The sequence below is a fragment of the Danio rerio genome, chromosome 23 (assembly GCF_049306965.1).
Source record: "Danio rerio strain Tuebingen ecotype United States chromosome 23, GRCz12tu, whole genome shotgun sequence".
Lineage (NCBI taxonomy): Eukaryota > Metazoa > Chordata > Actinopteri > Cypriniformes > Danionidae > Danio > Danio rerio.
This window is the reverse complement of record NC_133198.1, coordinates 24,869,306-24,891,282: the sequence shown is the minus strand read 5'-3', so window position 1 is coordinate 24,891,282 and position 21,977 is coordinate 24,869,306. Positions and strand designations below refer to the sequence as shown.

At 35.3% G+C, this 21,977-nt stretch overlaps 2 protein-coding genes across 5 annotated transcripts; one reads left to right on the top strand and one right to left on the bottom strand.

Annotated features, from left to right (window-relative positions):
• Positions 1-1,791: 1,791 nt before the first annotated feature.
• Positions 1,792-17,746, bottom strand: lactbl1a (lactamase, beta-like 1a). 3 transcript variants are annotated; one of them, XM_073938958.1, is made up of 9 exons: positions 17,551-17,746; positions 12,208-12,374; positions 12,041-12,121; positions 10,761-10,899; positions 10,105-10,214; positions 9,848-10,005; positions 6,252-6,484; positions 3,026-3,131; positions 1,792-2,876 (listed from the first exon to the last, which is right to left on the bottom strand). In XM_073938958.1, the coding sequence occupies exons 4-9, from the start codon at positions 10,864-10,866 to the stop codon at positions 1,898-1,900; spliced, it is 1,692 nt and encodes a 563-aa protein (XP_073795059.1). In that variant the 5' UTR covers positions 10,867-10,899; positions 12,041-12,121; positions 12,208-12,374; positions 17,551-17,746; the 3' UTR covers positions 1,792-1,897. The 3 variants fall into 3 exon arrangements, with proteins under 3 accessions (XP_073795059.1, XP_073795060.1, XP_021325627.1); XM_073938959.1 differs by having other exon boundaries at positions 17,568-17,746; XM_021469952.3 differs by lacking the exon at positions 17,551-17,746 and having other exon boundaries at positions 12,208-13,971.
• A 1,309-nt stretch (positions 17,747-19,055) lies between these two features.
• LOC137490208 (protein FAM13A-like) lies at positions 19,056-21,571 on the top strand. 2 transcript variants are annotated; one of them, XM_073938961.1, is made up of 7 exons: positions 19,056-19,475; positions 19,828-19,945; positions 20,024-20,230; positions 20,318-20,495; positions 20,697-20,823; positions 20,928-21,001; positions 21,146-21,571. In XM_073938961.1, the coding sequence occupies exons 1-7, from the start codon at positions 19,455-19,457 to the stop codon at positions 21,168-21,170; spliced, it is 750 nt and encodes a 249-aa protein (XP_073795062.1). In that variant the 5' UTR covers positions 19,056-19,454; the 3' UTR covers positions 21,171-21,571. The 2 variants fall into 2 exon arrangements, with proteins under 2 accessions (XP_073795062.1, XP_073795061.1); XM_073938960.1 differs by having other exon boundaries at positions 19,163-19,475; positions 20,925-21,001; positions 21,146-21,570.
• The last annotated feature ends 406 nt before the right edge of the window (positions 21,572-21,977 follow it).

The window sequence follows — 21,977 nt, the reverse complement described above, 5'->3', positions numbered from 1 at the left end:
CCTAAGGTTTACGTGAATATTTTTTTTATAATTTGAAAAAAAAGAACATACAGAAATTATTTTGTCTAAACTAAACAAATAGATATAATATATTACAATATTTTAATCACTTAATTTTTCAGTAGCTTTTTGTTTCCTCAGCAATAGCACACATAAGAAACACATGCTCATTTGGAATACTAAAAAATTTTTATGTGATATTTCTAAATTATGTATTAATTTAAATTATATATATATACTTGGTCATAATATATAGAAAATTCTTTAAAAATATACAGAATTTCCATTCCTAATCAACATAATGAAATAAAGACCGTTCACACCAAGTAAATTTACTATATTTTCATCCACAATATTATTATATTTGGTTAGAAATAGAATGAATAAAGAGTTACAGTAATTGCCCTTCTGATCAGGCCTTTAGAATGATTTGTATTTAAAAACAAGTTAAATAGTTAAAATCTAACATGTTTGTGTTAGAGTTGAATTACTTTTTTATTTGCTGCATTGTTTAACACTTAGCGAAGATGGGTTATGTGTTCATAAAAGTCAGACAACAATAGACTCTTTGGGGGGGAATCATACAACAAAAAGTGCTGGTGTGCATTAAAAATCATTCATTCATTCATTCATTCATTCATTCATTCATTCATTCATTCATTCATTCATTTTCTTTTCAGTTTAGTCCCTTTATTAATCTGGGGTCGCCACAGCGGAATGGACCACCAACTTATCCAGTATATGTTTTACACAGTGGATGCCCTTGCAGCTGCAACCCATCACTGGGAAACACCCATACACTCTTATTTATACACATACACTTTGTACAATTTACCTAATGTCTTTGGACTTGTGCGGGAAACCGGAGCACCCAGAGGAAACCCATGTTAACAAGGGGAGAACATGCAAACTCCACACAGAAATGCCAACTGACCTAGCCGAGGTTCGAACCAGTGACTTGCTTGCTGTGAGGCGACAGTGCTACCCACTGCTCCACCGTGTATTAAAATGTAATTTTTAAAATAGATCAAAAATGAAAATAATGACCAACGTGAACACAATGTTGCCATCATGAGAAACTCTGGATCATGCAGATAACCTGATCTAACATGAAAACAGAACTATTTTTAAAGGTGCTGAAGAATCTTTGACTTTTAGGAAAAAACTCGAAGGTTTAATTCTACCCACATAAAAAATACTGTAGAAATTATTAGTAAACTATATATTATGAACTTTAATAGTAAAGAATATAACTGCATATAGTAGTATTTTCCAACACTTTGTTAATGAATGCTGCAGCATATTGTAGTTTTTAATACAGTGAAGTGTAGTGTAGTATATTAAGCATTAGAAACCAGAGCAGTATTAGATCATTTGTTTATATTATTTTACTTGTTAGTTGGAAGTTCGCTGGTTCAAGTTCAACTGGGTCAGTTGGTATTTCTGTGTGGAGTTTGCATGTTCTCCCCATGTTTGCGTGGCTTTCCTCCAGGTGCTCCGTTTTCCCCGACAGTCCAAATACATGCCCTATAGGTGAATTGAATAAACTAAATTGTTGTAGTGTTTGTGTGTGAGTGTATAAGTGTTTCCCAGTATTGGGTTGCAGCTGAAAGGGCATCCGCTGTGTTAAACATATGCTGGATAACTTGGTGGTTCATTCTGCTGTGGCGACCCCTGATGAATAAAAGTACTAGCCAAATGGAAATGAATGAATGAATGAATGTTACTGTTCACATGGCTAGGTATGCTGTATCTATCAGTGGGTGTCAGCAGATTGTACACAAACATGAATGAGATTGCCATGGCTTTATTAATGCTTTTAATTGAAATGACAGAATTTCGCTCATGAAATGTCACCAAGCAATAATAAAAGTGACTAAAAATTAAAATCTTTTCTTCAACTGCTAAAAATAGGCCTGCGGAATATCCGCATGACTTTATACGTGTTTAACCCTGGGACATCAAAACCAGATGAGAGCCCCTTTTTGTTGAAGATATAGAAGTTAAATAGTTGCCCGTCCTGAGACTCAAGAGACACAGAGGCAGCGTTGACTTTCAGCTGACACGGATACTCCTTCTCAAATACCAACCTGAAGACCCTGTCCTGTAGATAAGTGAGTTTCAAACTCCTGTACTTCACAGGAACCATGTCATCAACTTGAGGTCCGAACTGCTCGAGAGACAGCACTCCATCTGCATTGGCTTTGATCTCATAGAATGTAATATTACTATAAGTAAAATACCCTACATAGGGAGTAGGGTCTGGAGGAGGAATGAGAACACGGGGTGTATCTCTGAAGGCACTCTCCATGGCAGGAATGATATAGCTGTAGGTTTTGGCCACAAGGTCCTCATCTACAGGTTTGCTTCCAGCCATTAGGATGACCAATCCGAGCTTCAAGCGAGGAACAAGGGAAATCGAAGCTGAATATCCATCCAGATCTCCATCTTTGCGTATAACATCATAACCCAACTGTTCATTTACCTCCCAAGGTGTTCCCGTTTGATTGGCAAAGTAACTGTTCTCACATCGAAACAATGGAGTCAACATGGTTTTGAGGGTATCAGGTTGGAGAACCTGCCAGTAAAATGCCCCAAGCAGCATCATCGCTAGTTTGGCCATGTCAGCTGGTGTTGAGTACATTTGCCCTGAAGGTCTGTACCAGCCGAGGTCATAAAGAGGCGCGGGACGCCCGCTTGAGTAGACACCTACTGCCATCCGGTTCTTAATCTGTGGAGTGATTTCAAACCCAGTGTCCTCCATTCCCAATGGTTGCAGGATATTCTCAGTTACCCATCGCTGATAATCCATGCCAGCCACCTTCTCCGCCATCACATGGGCAAGCAGCGAGAAGGCCAGGTTGCTGTAGTGGCATCTGAGGACAGCAGAGGACTAGAATTACTTCCTCTAGGGAGAATCCACAAGTGAATTCATTGCATCCGCCCACATCTATTATTTAAACCTCTTCTCATTCATTAAACATCTTCTTAATACAAGTTTGAAGAGGAAAATATACTATCTTACTTGGTTCCGGGGTCGGCCACGAGAACATCATCTTGTAATAAATCCACTGCAGCTTGAGTGTTGCCTTTCCAGAGTAGTGTAGTCGCTCTGAGCCGCCTTGGTAAACCTGTAATATGAATGATCCAGATTTTGGTATGTATTTAATGCATCAGTTTTATTAAAAATGATGATCAAAAACAGAACTCAAATTATTATTTGCTTTTTTAAAGTCAGAGGTTTAGAACAACTAAGGTAATTTTTACTGGTTGGCGCCAATAGCCTAGTGGTTAAGTGTGCCAACAGCACACCATAGAGCTCACGGTGACCCGAGTTTAATTCCCAGCTCAAGAAAAATGCTGATCCTTCCCCTTTCTCTGCTCCAAATGCTTTCCTATCTGTTCTCCACTATCCTATCCAAATGAAAAAGGTGAAAAACCCCTTCATAAAAAAAAGAAAATGTTTACTGTGCTAAAACAATATTTAAAATCACACACACTTGTTTCCTGCTTTCTTCATTGGTGTAATGTAGTTTATAGTGTAAAAAACACTTATTATATCACCTAAAACTAACCCTCACAACCGGTGGCAAATTTTAAATGTCAAAAGACCCTGTTAAGTATTTTTAACAGTATTTATTAACAATATTTATTAACATATTTACAATTTTTGTATTATAAAGACATGTGCGCTTATAAACCACCTCAACATTTTAATACATTGGTCATACCTGTCATTATATAAATGTGTATTTTCATAAGCCACCAAAACTAGTAAAAATCTGCACATTTGTTCACAAATTGTGGGTATATTCCTTATTTGTTTTATTTTTTTTAACACTGTGCAAACTTACCCTACACTGTAAAAAAAAAATCGTAAAAAAAAGGTCAAATGACTGGCAGCAACGGCTGCCAAACAAAAACCATAAAATTACGGTAAAATTTCTTTGTTTAAATAAAGTGCAAAAAATAATAAATCCACAGATATTTTCATTAAAATGTTTACAGAAAAACACTGTTATTTTACAGACTTTTCCTAGATTATTATAATCAAATCCATTTAATAATGTAACACAATAAGAGTTTTACAGAGAAACACTGTTATTTTACAGACTTTTCCTAAATTATTATGATCGAACACCATCAATAAAGTGACTGCACTAAAAGTTCAAGAGAAAACAATGTTATTTGAATTTTTTTTTCAATTAAACGCCTTTAATAAAATGCCAAGACATGCTCTTGGTCGTAATTTAACAGTTTTATTTTGGATCAAAAAAGTTTGGAAAAAACATCAAACGAGATACAACTGATTAAAATTCTCACAACTATAACATTACATTTTATTGAATAGTATTACTTTAAAACATGTAGAGGTTTAAGTTGTATGAAATGATACAGTTCCAAATCTTAAATGAAATGGAACTGTAACGTGAAGGGGACCCTGACAAAGAAGTGCAGATTCAAATGCAGGTTTATTACACAGAGATGGTCAGGTAAGCAAAAGTCAACACAGGGGCGATCTGCAAACAGATGTATGCAGTGAATCCAGAGTCATGGTCAATTCACAAGCAAATGATCAGTCCTGGCAGCAAACAACGTAAACAATTAACAAACAAAGCAAGGCTAAAGAAGAGAAACTAGTCATATTGTTCACAGTAGCAGTATAACAAGACTAAGCAATTGGTGCGTGCGTCTGTGCTGCTTTTAAAGTGTATGTAATCAGTTCATAACAGTCCTCCGACTGTGTGTGTGCAATCAGCGGAATCTGGAACAGGTGTATGTGAGCGCTCTTAGTGTGTAACTTTATTAAATGGACTTGATAGTAATAATCTAGGAAAAGTCTGTAAAATAACAGTGTTTTTCTGTAAACATTTTAATGAAAATATCTGTACATTTATTATTTTTTGCACTTTATTTCAACAAAGAAATTTTACCTTAATTTTATGGTTTTTGTTTGGCAGCCGTAGCTGCCAGTCATTTGACCTTTTTTTATGATTTTTATTTTTTTTTTACAGAGCAAGTAATTACAATTTATTACTTTAATTTTACGTCGTTTTAAATGTACTTAAAAAAACAGGAAAAACACTGTAAATAATATGTCATTTTTTTTGTATAAAACAGACAAATTGCTGTAATTTGTCATTAATTATATAGTACATAAGATAACAGTCAAGCCTATAATTTACAGATAATGTTTGTAATTTTTACGAACTTTTGAATATAATTTAAAATAACAGAAAAAATACTGTATAAATAATACTGTAATTTCCCTGTATAAAAAACAAAAATGTCGGTAATTTGTCTTTAATAATAAAGTACCTAAAATGAAAGTCAAACGGTTAATTTAGAGAGATTTGTTTTCATTTTACTAAGTTTTGAATATAATGTAAAATGAAAATGTAAAATGTAATGTAAAAATTACTGTAAAAAATTTAGAGATTTTTTCTGTAAAATTAGTTTTTTTTTTACAGTGTACCCCAACCCAACCCTCACAGGAAAATGTGCATTTTTACTTTCTGAAAAAAAATCTGCATAATTTATAAGCCTTTTTAAAAAAGGGTGACATGAGAAATTTCCTCATGAATCAACCTCTCCTTGTAAAACTCGTGTAATACCCATGTCATTAAAAAAGCTTGTGTCCTGATATGGCACAAAAACACACACACACACACACACATACATACCGAAAACAGGACTATTCCACAAAATATTGATTACCTAACACTTAAGTTTAAACATAGGTAGGGTGTTGTCTAAAAATAATATCAACAAATGAAATAAAGTTGCAATTGTGAAAATTAAATGCACCATTTATCTTATATAAATATATATGTATTTATTCATTTATTCTTTTTATTAATTTATCCCGAAGCAGAAATGCTCTTTCATTAGATTGCACTGCATAATTTCCATCTACATGACTTGAAAGCTATTTCTGAATAAATTTAGGTACACCAAAATAATCAGCACTGCTATTTCTGGCACCTTATATAAAGATCAGCTTGGAGTTAGTTGAGTACAGTATGTTTGGGCCACTCCTTCTGCTCTAATCCTAGACAGAGGCAAACCCATTTAGTCATGTTTTGCAGCAGAGCTGATTATTGTAGCCGTACTCTAAAAACAGTTGATCTAGTTACAGGTTTCACCTTCTTTATTTTTACAGCATGGAATGCACTAATTATATGTATGCTAATCATCAGTTACTGATCTAAACACCGTATTGAGGTCAGTTACAGGTACACCGTGCTCACCTGACAGCTGGCTGGCCATCCGTCTCAGAGTAACTGAAGAGATGTGAACTTCTTTACTGCTCCGGCTTTCAGAGACAGACTTGGGGTCATGATCTCTTCTCTTCCCCAGAGGGTTTTTTATGGTGAAGTTCTTAAGATATTTCCCCAGCGGGTCGTCCAGGGAATCCACTTTTCCGTCCTCCCAAAGTTTATACAGCATCAAGGTGGGGAAGATTTTGGAAAGGCTTGCAATTCTTTGGTTGTATAACCAAAACAAATAGCAAGGACAAAAAAATACAAAAACAATCAGATATGTATGCACAAATGTTGGGTTCCACATAATTTGTGTTGGGACAACATGAAATAATTAAGTTAACTTATTATTTCTTATAAATTTAAGTGGATTGAACATAAAACAATTAAGTTGTCACAAAAATTCAAGATTTGTGTGGTTTAGCTCATTTCAAATAAGTAGAGCAAATCTTATTTGTTGACTGTGCGGTTTGTGACATTGTTATAATCTAAATATCTAAATTTGCAATTTAGACTATTTTCAAGTGTCCAAAAATTACTCCAATGTTAAATTCAGTTTTGAGCTGTATTACAGTCCAAATTTGTATGGCCTTCACTTGTTAACTTCCCTCCATATTTTGTTTGGTTTATTTATAGAGCACATTTAAAAACATTTTGTTGACCAAAGTGCTTTACGAAAAGACCAGCATACAAAATATATACTTGTATACTGTATATAAATAAGCAAAATATATAAAACGGATTCAAATTAATTGTTTGCAATCAAAAAGCAAGAGACAGAAAGTGATTTTTAAATGAGAAAGAGCACAACCTAATTTGTAAAGGCAGACCATTCCACAGACTGGGGGCTGTGACAGAAAAAGCCCTGTCACCTCTTGATTTCAACCGTGTTTTGGAAACATCTAGCTGAAACTTGTTTTCCGACCAGATTGGCCTCAATGAAGTATGCCAGTGAAGAAGCTCACCGATGTAAATAGGTGCCAGACCATTCAAACTTTTAAATACAAGTAGCAATAACTTATATTAAATCCTAAATTAGACTGGGAGCCAGTGAAGAGATGATAAAACTGGTGAGATAGGAATTTTGTTTTGTCCCAGTTAAATGCCTAAGCTGCTGCATTTTGAACCAGCTGCAGGCGTGTAATTGTAGCCCGCGAAAATCCTGAATACAAAGAGTTGCAGTAGTCCAATCTGGACATAATAAAATCATTGATGATGGTTTCCAACTCTTTAAAAGACACAAAAGGCTTTAATTTGACAATGTTCCTTAATTGAAACCACTTTTGACGACTGAATTCATTTGCTTGTCAAACTTTAACTCAGTGTCAAAGATGACTCCAAGATGTTTTGTGTGACTGTGGACCTTAGGCTTAACCGAACCTTATTGATTAATTGTAGATTTACAGACACTCGGAGGGCCAAACACTAGTACTTCAGTTTTTGATTCATTCAAGTGTAAAAATTTACCAGCCAACCATTCCTTATTTTCGTCAACACAGGTAAAAAAGGACTGTAAAACATAATTTTCTCCCATTTTTATGGCCATATAAAGCTGAGTATCATCAGCATAGAGATGGTAGCTTACATTATACTTCTTACAGATCGCAGCAAAGGGAAGCATGTGGATGGAAAATAGAGCTGGGCCCAAAATTGAGCCTTGGGGGACACCACACTACATACGTGCAGATTTTCATATACGTTATTGTTTACGTTGCGCAAATAGCCAGTACTGACAGAACATTTGAAATGGGTTTATATGAAACACCCTAAGCCTAAGTACTTGGAAACATCTATGCACTGTGAATCCAAGTCGCTATTGTAATGTTATAATCGTATTGCATTGTGGGACATATAGGTGCTGAAGTCAAATATGAAGCAGACTGGCTCCTTCTATCAAAATTGAAGGGTTGAGGGTCTGATTTAAACTTCCCTTATCCACCTGACAAAGTGGAACATGCTTTAAAATGGCGGCAGGGATTCCCCTGATGAGAAGTGCTTAGGGAACTCTGCAAGTGCATGTCTAAAAGTGAATTGAAAGTAGCCATTGTCTCTTAGATAGAAACAGGCTGAAATTAGTAGTCAGTAATTACAGTTTTATAATAATAATTCCTTATATATATAGCGATTTTCTGGACACTTAAAGCTCTTTACACATTATTTGGGGGGAATCTCCTCATCCGCCAGTGTGCAGCATCCACCTAGATGACACAACAGCAGCCTTATTGCGCCAGAACACACACCACACACCAGCTGATTGATGGAGCGCAGACAGAGTGATGAAGCCAATTATGATATGGGATGATTAGGAGGCCATGATGGACAGAGGCGAGTGGGCAAATTTGGCCAGGATGCCAGGGTTACACCCCTACTTTTTCCTAAAAGACATACTGGGATTTTTAATAAAAGACAGCGCTCACTGACAGTATAGAGTCACCTTCACAATACTAGGGCGTTAGGACCCACACAGACCGCAGGTTCAGCTCCCCCTGCTGGTCTCACTAAAACCACTTCCAGCAGCAACCTAGCTTCAGACACTGTTAGAACTGAGCTGATGCTATTTTATCAAATACAATCAAAGTGTTTTCCCATAGGTTTTGGCAAACAAAATTAGATTCAGCTCTTGAATGTGTGTTTGTAATGCAGTGATGAAAAGCTCAGATAGAAAGCCATTTTTATATTTTTTATAGTAGGGATTCCAAACTTCTCAGCCCACAACCCCCAAAATAACAATGCCAGTGACTTGCGAACCCCAATATCCTCTGAGGTGGTTATTAATATATAAACCTTGCACACAACGGTGTACAGATACCAATATCCCGAAGTTTTATCAACGTTTAATTTTGGCGAATGCCACTCAGAGGTCATCCTCAATGTTCAATTGTAGCCTGTATTTATTTTAATGTACGTGAGTGCCATAAAGGTGTCAAAACGTTTAACCTGGTGTAATAAAATCAATGTGATGGGTCTTAATATATAATGTAATCACTGGTGGTGTTGAAAAAAAAATCAAAAAGCTGATGACTTTATATTTGCATGTTGTTTTTTAAATATAATTATTAACTACAAATTACTTTTCTTCTATAGGTTATGGATGGAATATGGTCATTCTAATAGTTTAATAAAATAAGTTTAATCACCAAGAGACCCCACCCCCTTCTATAGTAAACTTTTGACTTGATTTGCTTGTGTCGGGGCAGATCCCCATTGCCTTGCATTTGCAATGTTAAACTGAAATTTTGTCAAATAAAGTTTAAACATTTTGCTCAAAAAATTGATAACTAACTTAAAAATGATGTAAAATGATGAACAATGATTTATATTTCCTAGACGTCATTTCACAAGATAATAAAAGCAAGTAAAAATTTAATAAACCTGCAAACACCCTAAATAGATACAAAAATACTATGGAAGTCAATGGATGCTGCTTTCCACCATAATTCTTTTGTGTTCAGCATAATAAAGAAACTCATACAGGTTTGGAAGGTGATTAAATGATAACAGTTTTCATTTTTAAAACTGTTTTCTATGCCTTTAAACATAAAGCTTTGAAGCAAAAACAAAAATCTCCAAAATCTGTAACCCACCTGTAAACTGTGTACTCATTTGTAACGGAAGACGTAGGGTCACTTCCATTCCTTCTGCCAAAGTTTCCATTCCACAATACAGAATCATTAAATATTACAATGGCAGAAATGGCGGGCAGCTTTGTGGCATCAATGCTGTTCCTCAAAAGCACATCCGCCTAGAATACAGCATATTTGTGAAATTTAACCAAATGGTTATACATATTTTTTCAATTTTGAAATTGATGTTCAAAAAGAAAGAACTATTTTATACTGACTTTATCCAGTGCGTCCATGAGGACAGGAATTGGGTGCACCAGTGGCACAGGCTCTGGAAAACGTGGGCACATTATCTCATCTTTCACTTCTTCCGCAGCCTTTACATCCACTGTATAAAAACATATTCAGCTTATGTGTCATACATATGCAAACATCTAAATCTTTTAGCGTGACCCACTTGAACTTATGTAAGCCCAACAAATATGAAACATAACACAGTGTAAAACAACATTAATGCCATCACTTCATATCTTATTTATCATTATATAATCCTATGCATTTGGCGCATAATGGAGCCGAGAGTGGGTGTTTGCTCCATAATCATGTATTTTACGCTAAGTTCCCTTCCCCCAAGTGATAATCAGGCTTTACAGCACACAATAATCTACAAGCCACTATGTCGAGCTCCGGGTAATCCATGGTCAGCTCCTGCAAACCATTAATTAAGCATAAGGAGATCGAAAATGTATAAGGATGTTCTCCATGTGCTGTCTAGGCACATTTACACACTAAACAAATACAAACTTTCCATTTCCAGCAACACGCTGCATAATTTAAAATATCCATTCATATACATCCATTCATTGATATTTGATGACTACTTTCTGAGTCTTTTTATAGTTGCTTGTTTTTTTTTTTTTTTTGTCATGTTTACCTGGTTTTGCCTTAGGGAGCCTGTACTGCCAAATGAAACAGCCTGTCATTACACTGGAGAGAAGCAGAAAGAAGACCATTCCCAACTTTGTCCATTTCACTTTCATTTTTGCAGACTAATAGTCTTCTTTTCTGACAGGCTGAAAGAGAAAATACAGTTTTATTAATTTCATACACTGTAAAAATCAGTTATTTTACAAAAAAACATAAAATAATGGCCAAATTACAGAAATTTATGGTAAAATAACAGAAATTAAATGACAAAAATTTACCGTAAAAATAATGACCATTAAATTACAGAAATGTACCGTAAAATAACAAGACGTTAATCACAAAAAAATTACCATAAAATAATGGCCATTAAATTACAGAAATTTACTGTAAAATACGTTAAATTTGAAAACATTATCATAAAATAACGACCATTAAATTACAAAAATTTATGGTAAAATAACAGAAATTAAATGACAAAAATTTACCGTAAAAATAATGACCATTAAATTACAGAAATGTACCGTAAAATAACAAGACGTTAATCACAAAAAAATTACCATAAAATAATGGCCATTAAATTACAGAAATTTTACATGAAATAACAGAAATGAAATTACAGAAATTTACCGCAAAATAACAGATGTTAAATTACTAAAAGTTTCCGTAATATAACAGCCATTAAATTACAGAAATTAACCATAAAATAACAGACGTTAAATTACAAAAAGTTACTGTGATATAACGGCCATTAAATTATGGAAATTTACAGAAAAAAAAAACAGACATTAAATTACAGTAGTTTACCACAAATTTAAATTTAAGAAAATTTCTGTAATTTAACGTCCATTATTTTATGGTAAATTTCTGTAATTTAACAGCTGTTATTATACTTTTTTAAAAGTTAAAAAAAAGTAAAATAACAACAATTTGTTTTTAAGTGTAGGCTAGTCACAGAAGTATATTCTGTGTACATAAAATAAAGTGTGCATATATTTGAATTAAAATATTCATAATTAAAAAATAACTTGTCATTAACAATTATTAATGTTCATAGTTTTATGAGCTTATTCTTAGTTCACTGGAAAGGTGACATTATTTATGCAATTGTTAAATATTACAAATATTTGTGTGATCTGGCTACAGAGGCTACATCTAAATAACTAATATTAATATAACCAATATACTACACTAATAAAATATCATTACTGCTCAAAACATGAACTGCAATATATATTTTCTCGAGGAAGAGACAGTAATTTCAGGAGGATAAATGATAAGATGTCTTACCACAGGCTTTTGCTACTCCTTTAAGTCAAAATCAGTGTTCCGTATGATCCTGCCACATCGCATTGCTCCCAGCTGATTTGCCTATCCATGCAGAGGCTCGATTAAAAAAAACATTGAAAGTGGAATTCCATTAATGCTGATAACATAGAGGCATAACCAGAGCTTACCAGCCACTCAGCAGCCATGCTTTAATCTTTACAATATAACCCGTGCACTAACTTCTCTGCATCCTCTCCACCAACTGCAGGCCTGCACGTCATAATCTGAAGATATCCGTCTTAAAAGCCTCACTCTTGATCTTTGCACATCCGTTCAGATCATTCAGTTTACACTCCTATATTTTAGAAGACCTGATAACTTATTCATTCATTCATTTACTTTTCGGCTTAGTCCCTTTATTAATCTGGGGTCGCCACAGCGGAATGAACCGCCAACTTATCCAGCATATGTTTTACGCAACGGATGCCCTTCCAGCTCATCTGTCTCTGGGAAACATATACACACTTATACACTACGGACAATTTAGCCAACCCAGTTCACCTGTACCACATGTCTTTGGACAATGCACTGATATTATGTAGTTTCAAAATACAATATATTAACACGTTAAAGTAGAAAAACACAACGTGGTTGTCTTAAGGTTCAAAAATACAACATATGGGCCCTTATAAGCTGTTGTGTCATCACTCATATTGCTCATAAGTTATATCTCATAAGTTATATCTCTCCGGCCCCTCATTTGGAATGCTTTTCATGAACTGGCCCCCATGACAAACTAATTGAATAGCTCTGGTCTAACCCATCGTTGGGTCAAATATGGACAAACCCAGTGTTGGGTTTATTTTTAAAGTAGATTTTAAATGAAGCTTTTCAAAACTTTTTTAGTTCATTCTTAATGCAACTCTGGGTTCCAACAAACCCAGCATATTTTAGAGGGCAATATATGTTCAATTAATGTGAAAATTAAATAAATAAAATTTATATTTTTTAAATTTAAATTTGAAATAATTGAAAACTAAATTAAAACAAAAATGATATATCTGAGTTGAATGCTTGTTAAATTCAATTTAATTCATGTTTCTAGCGCTTTTACAATGTAGATTGTGTCAAAGCAGCTTAACATAGAAGTTCTATAGTTAATTAAAACTGTGTCAGTCCTGTTTTCAGAGTTGAAGTTCAGTTTAGTTCAGTTCAGTGTGGTTCGTCTTAGTATTGTTGTTTTAGTTACACTCTAAAAATGCTGGATCACACTGAAAAAGTTTCTAAAAAAAAGAATTAGCAATTATTTTAATAGAACTTCCTCAAAGTAAAATAAACAATACACTCAAAACTAAATTCTGGGTTGTTTAACCTAATGACTCAAATATGGACATCCACAACCGCTGGGTTAAAAAGTGTCATGCAAATTTAATTGAAAAAAGGAACCCAATTTTGTATTGGCCCATATTTGACAGATAGTTTAGTTAAAACATTTTCTTGTGTGTACTGCTGTTTATTTTAATTTCAGCAAGTATTTTATACAGTACATACAACTTATTATTTCTTCTAAACATGCTAACTCATGCTAATTCATTGTTTGTTTCATGAAACACAGTATCTAGTGTGATTTTAATGGCTAAATATAATATATTTACATTTAATACATTTTATTTGGAAGACACTCCCATCCAAAGTGACTTACAAATGAGAACAATAGAAGAAATCAAGGCAAAAAAAAATTAAATATGCAAATAATATGGCAGATAATTGTATTGAGTTTCCTTTGGGTGCTCCGGTTTCCCTCACAAATCCAAAGACATCTGAGTAATTGTGTAAGCTAAATTGTCCGTAATTTATGTGTGTATGTCCTGGTCCTTCAGGTTGAAGGTTGAGCATTGAGCTAACAACCCACCTTGTAAAAATTTGATGTTACGAAACACCAACACTAACATGGCTGGCTAAATATCAACTTTGATATAAATGGCTCTGGGAGTAAGTAAGTAAGTAATATATTGGCATTGGCATTGATACATGGTAGACATGTACTTTATTTAACAGTTGTCAGAAGAGGGCAGCACATTCTGCTGGGGGCAAATTGCAGGCCTTTAGAATCGTGACTGAAAATTACAGAATCAAACACTAATTAAGTATGATTACAAGAAAGCATTGTAAACTTTCAATTGAAATTTTCACATTTAATTCAGTGTGTTTCTTGCATTTACATGGTATACAAAACTGTTTGTATACCAATTGTTTCTTTTTAATCGCTCTGTTGATGCAATATTAGATGCATTGTTTACGTGCCCGAGAGTCAGTTCAATAATGAATCAGGCATAAAATGGATATCAGTACCGTAAAAAAGAATATTATTGACTGGTGGCCATTTGCTCGACTGAAACACTCATTTGATCTCGTCCTCTTGGTTTTTAAGCGTGGCAGAGAGCTGTTCCCCAGATCCCTGCCCTCGGGCTCCATGTATAAACCCATAGTGAGATCAATACCATCAGCCTGTCTGCACAATCTGTGACTGCACCATGCTGGTTTTATTGGCCCCACACAAGCCCATATCTAATAACATAAACATATGTCGAACTGTTGATTAAACTTGACAAAAATCAATTGTGTGACACCTAACGCCTGCTTTGTTTTTGTCGCTGTATACACATGCTATTGCACTTGGGATCACAAGTCGACACTGCAAAATACTGGTCTAAATTAAGTCTGAAATTTTCTGACCTTGTCTGCTACAACCATTTCCAGAGGTAGTTCATGTGAATAATGAGTTAATTCAGTCATTCAATGTTTGTCATTAATCGCACTGAGCACTCCAACAAATAGTAGTGCAAATCTGAACACAATTATGGAATCTGAACTATATCACAGTTCCTAGAACTTTTGGAGGAAAAAGACTGTTTATGTTGAATTTTCAACACAAGAACAGCACTGTGAGTGACTTAATTACTGGAAACATCATTTAAGAAAACTAAATTAGCCCCTTCAGAGCGTGGTCTAATCCAACATAATAGGAACTATTGACTAATGCGTAAGTCTGCTCATTTTAGCAATTTGTTTTAGAACTTCTGATTCAGTCAGTAGTATCTGGATGCAGCCTTAATGATGCAAGCTGAGACTGCTGATTTCAGTAATGCAATGTCAGACACAATGCACTCAATGGAGCTAGTGACATCACTGTGAGGGGTAGGGTTAGGGGCGGGGTTAGGTGAGTGAATTAAAAAGCATTGGATGGAGCCCAGATTGCACTGCATCCAGATCCTTCTCGATTCAGTTGCCTATGGACAATGACTAGGAATAAACTGCAAAATAACAGTCAAACTGCTTGCTCCACAAAGAAAGTATGTTAATGACTATACATAAAAATATAATAATTATATCAATAATATAATTACAAAAGCAACATTAAGCAGCATAGCAAACCATTTTTTACATCTAAAAAAATCAGTGGAAGTAAATAAAACCAGAAGTCTCAAGCCAAAATAATTCCAATGGCTCCACCCACTCATTGTGAACAATAAGGTCAATGATGTATACTTTATGTTTACACTGACAAATGCACGTCGTCGTACTAAATACCAACATCGAATTTTGAGGGCCCTATCATACACGCAGCGCAATGTGGTGCAAGGCGCGACGCAATTGTTGTTTGCTAGTGTCAGCATGGCGCAAGAGTCGTTTTAACATTTTGTGCCACACTGTTACACTGCAAATAGTAAATGCATTTGCGCTCATATGTGTGCCCATAGGCGTTCTGGTTTTAGAAAAGCAGGCGTCTTTTGGAGCGTTGCTATTTTGAGAATCTGTAATAGTCTGTTCTTTAGAACAGAACATAGCTGGTCTAAAGTCCGGCGCAGAGTGTGCCTCGCTTACACACTGCTTAATACACACAAGATGTAGAGCAATACGCAAATATCTTTACATATGAAAAAGAATTAAAATATTGAGGATATATATAGGATATAATAAGGATATATATAGGATATAAATATAAAAGGATTAAAATATTACAAAACATTTTCTAGCCTAGATAAATGTAAAAACCACTGCCTTGAATCCTTCTTCATCTCGGGGGCTTTTTCAGTTCATTCAATTTGCTTTTGTATAATGTTGTTATTATTAGCAGTATTATTTATTATATCCATATTTATATTTGTTTTATTAAAAACAAGCTTAGATTTGTCCACCTGTCAGGTTTGAGACCATATGGGGCACAGCATGTGTTTTAGGATATAACTCAGTATTTTGAGCACACTTCGTTATTATTGTTCATTTATTCGTTTGCTGGAAATTAGAACTGAATTTAGAAATAGTTTTGAAACAAAACTTTGTGCTTAACAAACGCAATTAATTATTTATAGGCTAATTGATATGTGTGCATACAAGGTTTCCCTATCCACGAGAGCAAAAATGAAAGAATTATGAGATGCCTTATCTCTCATTCTTGCACTGCAGACGCTCTGTTTAACTGTTTTCTTGCTAGTGAAATGCTCAGTTTTTCCACTTACACTTACTTTACGTCATGTAAATTGCAAATGTACTTATGGCGCGACGCAGCTGGCTCTTAAAGGGAATGGGAGATGAGACTCTGATTGGTTTATTCTCAAAACACACTTATAACTTATTTAGAAAATAAACTCAACCCTTTTAGACCATGTGGCACGGCGCAAAGCGGATTTTACCGTTCTTAAAATGGCTTAAGTGGATTCTGACATGCCCTGAATGCGTTTGCGCCTTGCACTTTCCGCTTTGCACATGGACCATCAAAATAGAGCCCAGAAAGTGTGAGGGAATAAGTTTTCTTGTGGCTATCTCTTATAACTTTTTCTTTGTGAATATGAACCCTTTGTCATTTAAGATTGGATATTAAGTCAAGTTTGCCATCCTCACAGTATGAGTGTATGTGCAGAGTCAGAATTTTTAAGCTACATATAATGTATGCTCACTTCACAAGTGTGTTTTAAATTGCTCGTGCTCTAAATAACTGAGTCAAACGTTATTGAGGGGATGCAAAAAAATAAAACAAGAACACAAACAATATAGACTATTCAAGCAAAAACAACAGATACCCACAGACAAGTTCATAACCCTACCCCCAGTGACATCACTCGTAGAAGAAGTGCAAAAAAGGTGGAGCTCAAGCTTAAGCTCCCCCTCGCTGGAGCTCAGCTCTCCTCAAATGGCTCTGCAGCGAGCACCACTTGAGATAAATGGATATTTGCAATTCTATTTTAATTATTTATTCATTTTCCTTACCACCAATTTCCTTACCCCCAATTTATCCACCATAAGTTTTACACAGCAGATGCTCTTCCAGCTGCAACCCAGTACTGAGAAACATCTATACACATGTATTCACACACATACATTACGCTAATTTACACATACATTGCTAATTTAGTTAATTCAATTCACCTACAGCGCATGTCTTTGGACTGTGGGGGAAACCAGAGCACCTAGAGGAAACCCACACTAACAAGGGGAGAACATGCAAACTCCACACACAAATGCCAACTGACCCAGCCGAGGCTCAAACCTGCATTTTTAAAGTGTAAAATCCTGTAGGTTGGTAAATGTTTATGACTGAATAACCAATTTTGTCGGGGTAAAATAACACTGAAAACCTCTGTGATTATTTGGAGCATAACTCGCAAGTTTGTTAATCCTCATCGGCTCCCTGGTGCTGCTTTCTGTGCCTCACACATCCTGAAAAGTGAAGTTGCGAGCTCATAGATCGCCGCCTGGAGGCTGTATACAGTAAGTCCGCCTACCCAACTCCTCAACTCCACCCAGTAAAAGAAATTTCACTTCCAAAAAAGTTTTCAGATTGTTGATTTAATGCAATTGCTATCACACAGAGATGGGTCCAGTTGTTAAATTTTTTTGTGATAAGTGATTTCAGCCAGTTGCAAGAGAAGCTATATAAAAATGGGGCGTGTCCACTGATGAGTAGGCGTGTCGTTATTATGATAGACCGTTGTGATTTACAGCTTAGAAGCGGACTGTGGCCCTTCAAGAGGAGACTAAATCTGTAATCAAATAGGCCTAAATTACTTTGCTATTTTACTCTGAGAAAAAAAGTTTGTTTTTTTCAGCCGTAAACATTTACTGACCACAGGCTCTGATGGATGAATATTTTTTTCGGTAACGTTAATGTGGGCTTTATAAACGACTAATAAAAAATGTGTTTGGCTAAGACATCACGCCTAAATTAACCTTAGCATTAGCCATGATAGGAAAGAGCAGGTGATCGTTATCTGGCAGTTAGGCTACTAGTTATTTTTATGTGTAGCCTATAATAATAAATAAGACACTACTGATGACCAAATTTGAATTTTGCTTTTCCAAAAAATATCAATGAGCTAGAACAAAATAGAGCTTTAGTATTATATTTATATACTTTAAATAGGCTATATTATTTACGATCACTGAGTTATATTTTGTTTTTGAAACGGTAAGTTAGAATTAATTTACATTCAGCTTAAACTAATTAAACGTTAGACATGTCCCCGCCCGCACAGAACAAACTCATAAAATTAAGTCACATGAGAGATAATTATAACGTTTTTACACTTTCTGATAATAATGAAGTGATAACTTGAAAATGTATCTTACATTAATTGCAACTTAAAAATAGTAAATGACTTATATTTTCATTCTTTACAAGTGCCGTTTAAAATATAATTAAATATATAATTTAAATAAAATTGTAAAAATATTTTAAAACATTATTTTTCTCACACTTGTTTGGTAAAATCATAATTGTTTGTTAACATTATTTCATTTGAAGATGTTATGTTGATATTATATTTAAACAATAGGCCTACATTTAAAAACTTAATTACATAAATTATAAAATGATCTTAAAGATTACTATATTATTTATTTTTAGCTTTTTTATATTTTGTTCAACATGAATATATGTTATTTTTCTAGTTGTGGTAAATAAATCTGCCACAAATAAAATATGTTGGACATTCTGGCGACTTTAACTTTTTATGAGAAAACTATAATCTGTTTGTTTACATTTTAATTGATTAAACCTTTTGTTTGGCTTTCATCATTAGTGTGTTTTAGCCTAACTTGTATGTGCAGTTTTTAAAACATAACAAATTTCTCGGATTCTATTTAGAACGCGCTATAATGACGTGGGAGCCGCGGCAGGTTTATATGAACATTCTTTATTAAAATTCTTTGTTGGGTGTTCAGGCGTTTGTTGGTTAGTGGTGTTTGTGCGGTTTGCGATTTTTGCTATTGATTACGGTTATTGATTCTCGGTTTTTGACACTTTTTCGGACTTCGACTACGGCTTTGGATTTGCGTTTCACTCGGTTTTGGATTCTCGTTAACGTACCCTTTTCTGTATTTGACAAACGGCTTCGGACACCCCTCGGATTGGTTCATACTCGGCAAAACCCCCATAATGGGAGTTTTATCAGTGTGTGTAAGTATTTGATTTGCACACATATAGAACTAATAGTGAATTCACAAATGTTTACTGTTTAAATAATTTGTATTAAAAATTATTAAAATTATCAATGTATTGTCTTCATTATTAAGGAACATGACTTGCCCTGTAAGTGTGTGTGTGTGTCTGTCTGTGTGTCTGTCTGTGTGTGTGTGTGTGTGTGTGTGTGTGTGTGTGTGTGTGCGTGTGTGTGTGTGTGTGTGTGTGTGTGTGGAGAAAAATAATACATTTTGTGTTTCCTCATACACTTAAAGTTACTAACATACATATTTAATAGCCAGCTGTGTATGTACACTATTTCTCATTTGTAACCCTCTTTCTTGTGCAGGAGGAAACATCAAGCAAGGTGTTTGGTGTTCCCTTATCTCATCTAAGGAAGACCGGTCAGATGAGGCAGGGTCTCCCTTTGCTCCTCACACATTTAGTGGGCTTCCTGGAGAAGCATGGTGAGCACTGTGTGTTTGAAAGTGTTTCCAAGTCAATTACGCTGAGACTGTATTTGTAAAATTTGTGTTTGTGTTTAGGCCTCAGTACAAGTGGCCTGTTCAGGGTTGATGGTGCAATATTGCGCCAATATGAGCTAAGGAAATGCTTTGATCGTGGAGGCTTTCCAGGGCTGAACATTGAGGATGTTCATTCCTCAGCCTCTGTTTTAAAGCATTTCCTCAGAGTGCTTCCCGGTGGTCTTATTCCAGCACCACTCATGATCAAGCTGCTGGAAGTGTTCAGGAGTAAGTGAAGTACAAATGCTGATTAGTGAACATTTAATGTACTTGCTTTATCAAATTCTTGAATTCTTTAAATATGTTATCTTGCAGTGTTCAAACTGAGCAAACGTCACCGAGCAGTGAAGAAAATCCTGGACAGCCTTCCAGAGGAAAATTTTAACCTCCTCTGCTATTTGGTTTTCTTCCTGTCCCATGTGGCTGCTGAAAGAGGTGTCAACAGAATGAGCACCACCAACCTGTCCTTAGTGTTTGGTCCAATCATCTTTCAGTAAGTGTTTGTAAATCTGTATTCAGCTGATGTTGTGTGTACTTCAGAGCACATTAGACATATGTTCTGGACTGAAGGGTCTTACATGCCCCAATATTTAAGATCTGAAACGACAGAGCGGTCTGATAGAGCTGTCAATCAAAAAAGTAAGATGTCTGGTGCATTTATTAATGTGACATGTTTGGTTATCTGCATGTGCAGTGTTCCTCAAGGCCCCACAATGCTTGAGGAGCAGGAGATGTGGATCAGCTTTACTGAGTACATGCTGGACAACCTGAAACATCTACTTCCCAACATGTACACTTATGAATCTGCCAGCAACTCACCAGTGAGTATATACTTTTAATTGATGATATCTGAGTGTTGAAAACGATGATGGAAAATAATTTTGGTTTGTAAAACACTTAGAGATGTATTTTTGTGTTTGAGGAGGCTGTCAATGTGTTTGAGGCGGGGGGAGACTCCACTATTGAGTGTGTCCAGCAGCTGCCTCTCACAGAGACCAGGTATAGATGTTAAACACAAACACACACAGCAGACTGATGCTAGTCAGATCACAAACTCCCACAAATTGTTTATGGTAATTGACATATTGTGGAGTGCTTGCAAGTCATCCATATTCATGCTTGTGATGTGTCTGTCTTTGAAAGATCAAAGCCACCAAAAATTGGATGACTTGGGCATCTAAGACGAAGAATAACACATTTTTGGAGAAAGTTTGGCTCATGCACTGGCAAAGTGGAAGTGGTTGAAGAACCCTATGTGGCTGGAGATGGTCTACAGCAGTCGCAACAGACAGTGAGAGTTACTGGAAGAGAGTGAGGGCTGGTGAGGTCACCAGAAAACAACAGGGCTGGTGAAGGGTTGGTGAGGGTGACCAAAGACACAGGGTTGGTGAGGGTCACCACAGATGATAAGGGTTGGTGAGGGTCACCACAGATGATGAGGGATGGTGAGGGTCACCACAGACGATGAGGCATGGTAAGGGTCACCACAGACGATATCATTGTGAAGACAAAGCAGATGCTGATTCTGACTCTGAAGCTGATTGAAATAAAACTTGTCATCTTCATTCAATAAGTGTCTCTCTCCTTTTTTGATATCTTTTGTGTTAAGTTATGTTGTAAGTTGTTCATTTTTCTGCACTCAAATGTTAACATCTTTCAATACATTCACAACAAATTAAACATGTATTACAAAATAGTTAACAATAGAACTTTACTCACATAACACTATAAATACAACAAGTTAACAGTAACTTACTGCATACTAAGTGCGCAAACTTAACGTTTTTATCTTTTAATATTTTGATGCATTTTTTCTACCTTTTCAAGTTCTTAGTCACCTTTGCCATGGGATTGGTTTGTACACAAAGACACATTGTAGCACAATTAACAACATTTATTAGTGTGTTTATTTAAATTACACATCAAAAGGTCAATGAAATATATAATAAATTCTAAAACATCCTATTGTAAACTT

Bases quoted from the DNA above. Each gene is read 5' to 3' on its own strand.
- lactbl1a (XM_073938958.1), bottom strand. From the start codon at position 10,866: ATGAAAGTGAAATGGACAAAGTTGGGAATGGTCTTCTTTCTGCTTCTC. The intron at 10,215-10,760 runs GTAAACATGACA...GTTTTTATACAG, and splicing joins GCTCCCTAAGGCAAAACCAG to TGGATGTAAAGGCTGCGGAA. The intron at 2,877-3,025 runs GTAAGATAGTAT...TGCTGTCCTCAG, and splicing joins GTGGCCGACCCCGGAACCAA to ATGCCACTACAGCAACCTGG.
- LOC137490208 (XM_073938960.1), top strand. From the start codon at position 19,455: ATGGGAGTTTTATCAGTGTGT. The intron at 19,946-20,023 runs GTGAGCACTGTG...GTTTGTGTTTAG, and splicing joins GGGCTTCCTGGAGAAGCATG to GCCTCAGTACAAGTGGCCTG. The intron at 20,231-20,317 runs GTAAGTGAAGTA...GTTATCTTGCAG, and splicing joins GCTGCTGGAAGTGTTCAGGA to TGTTCAAACTGAGCAAACGT.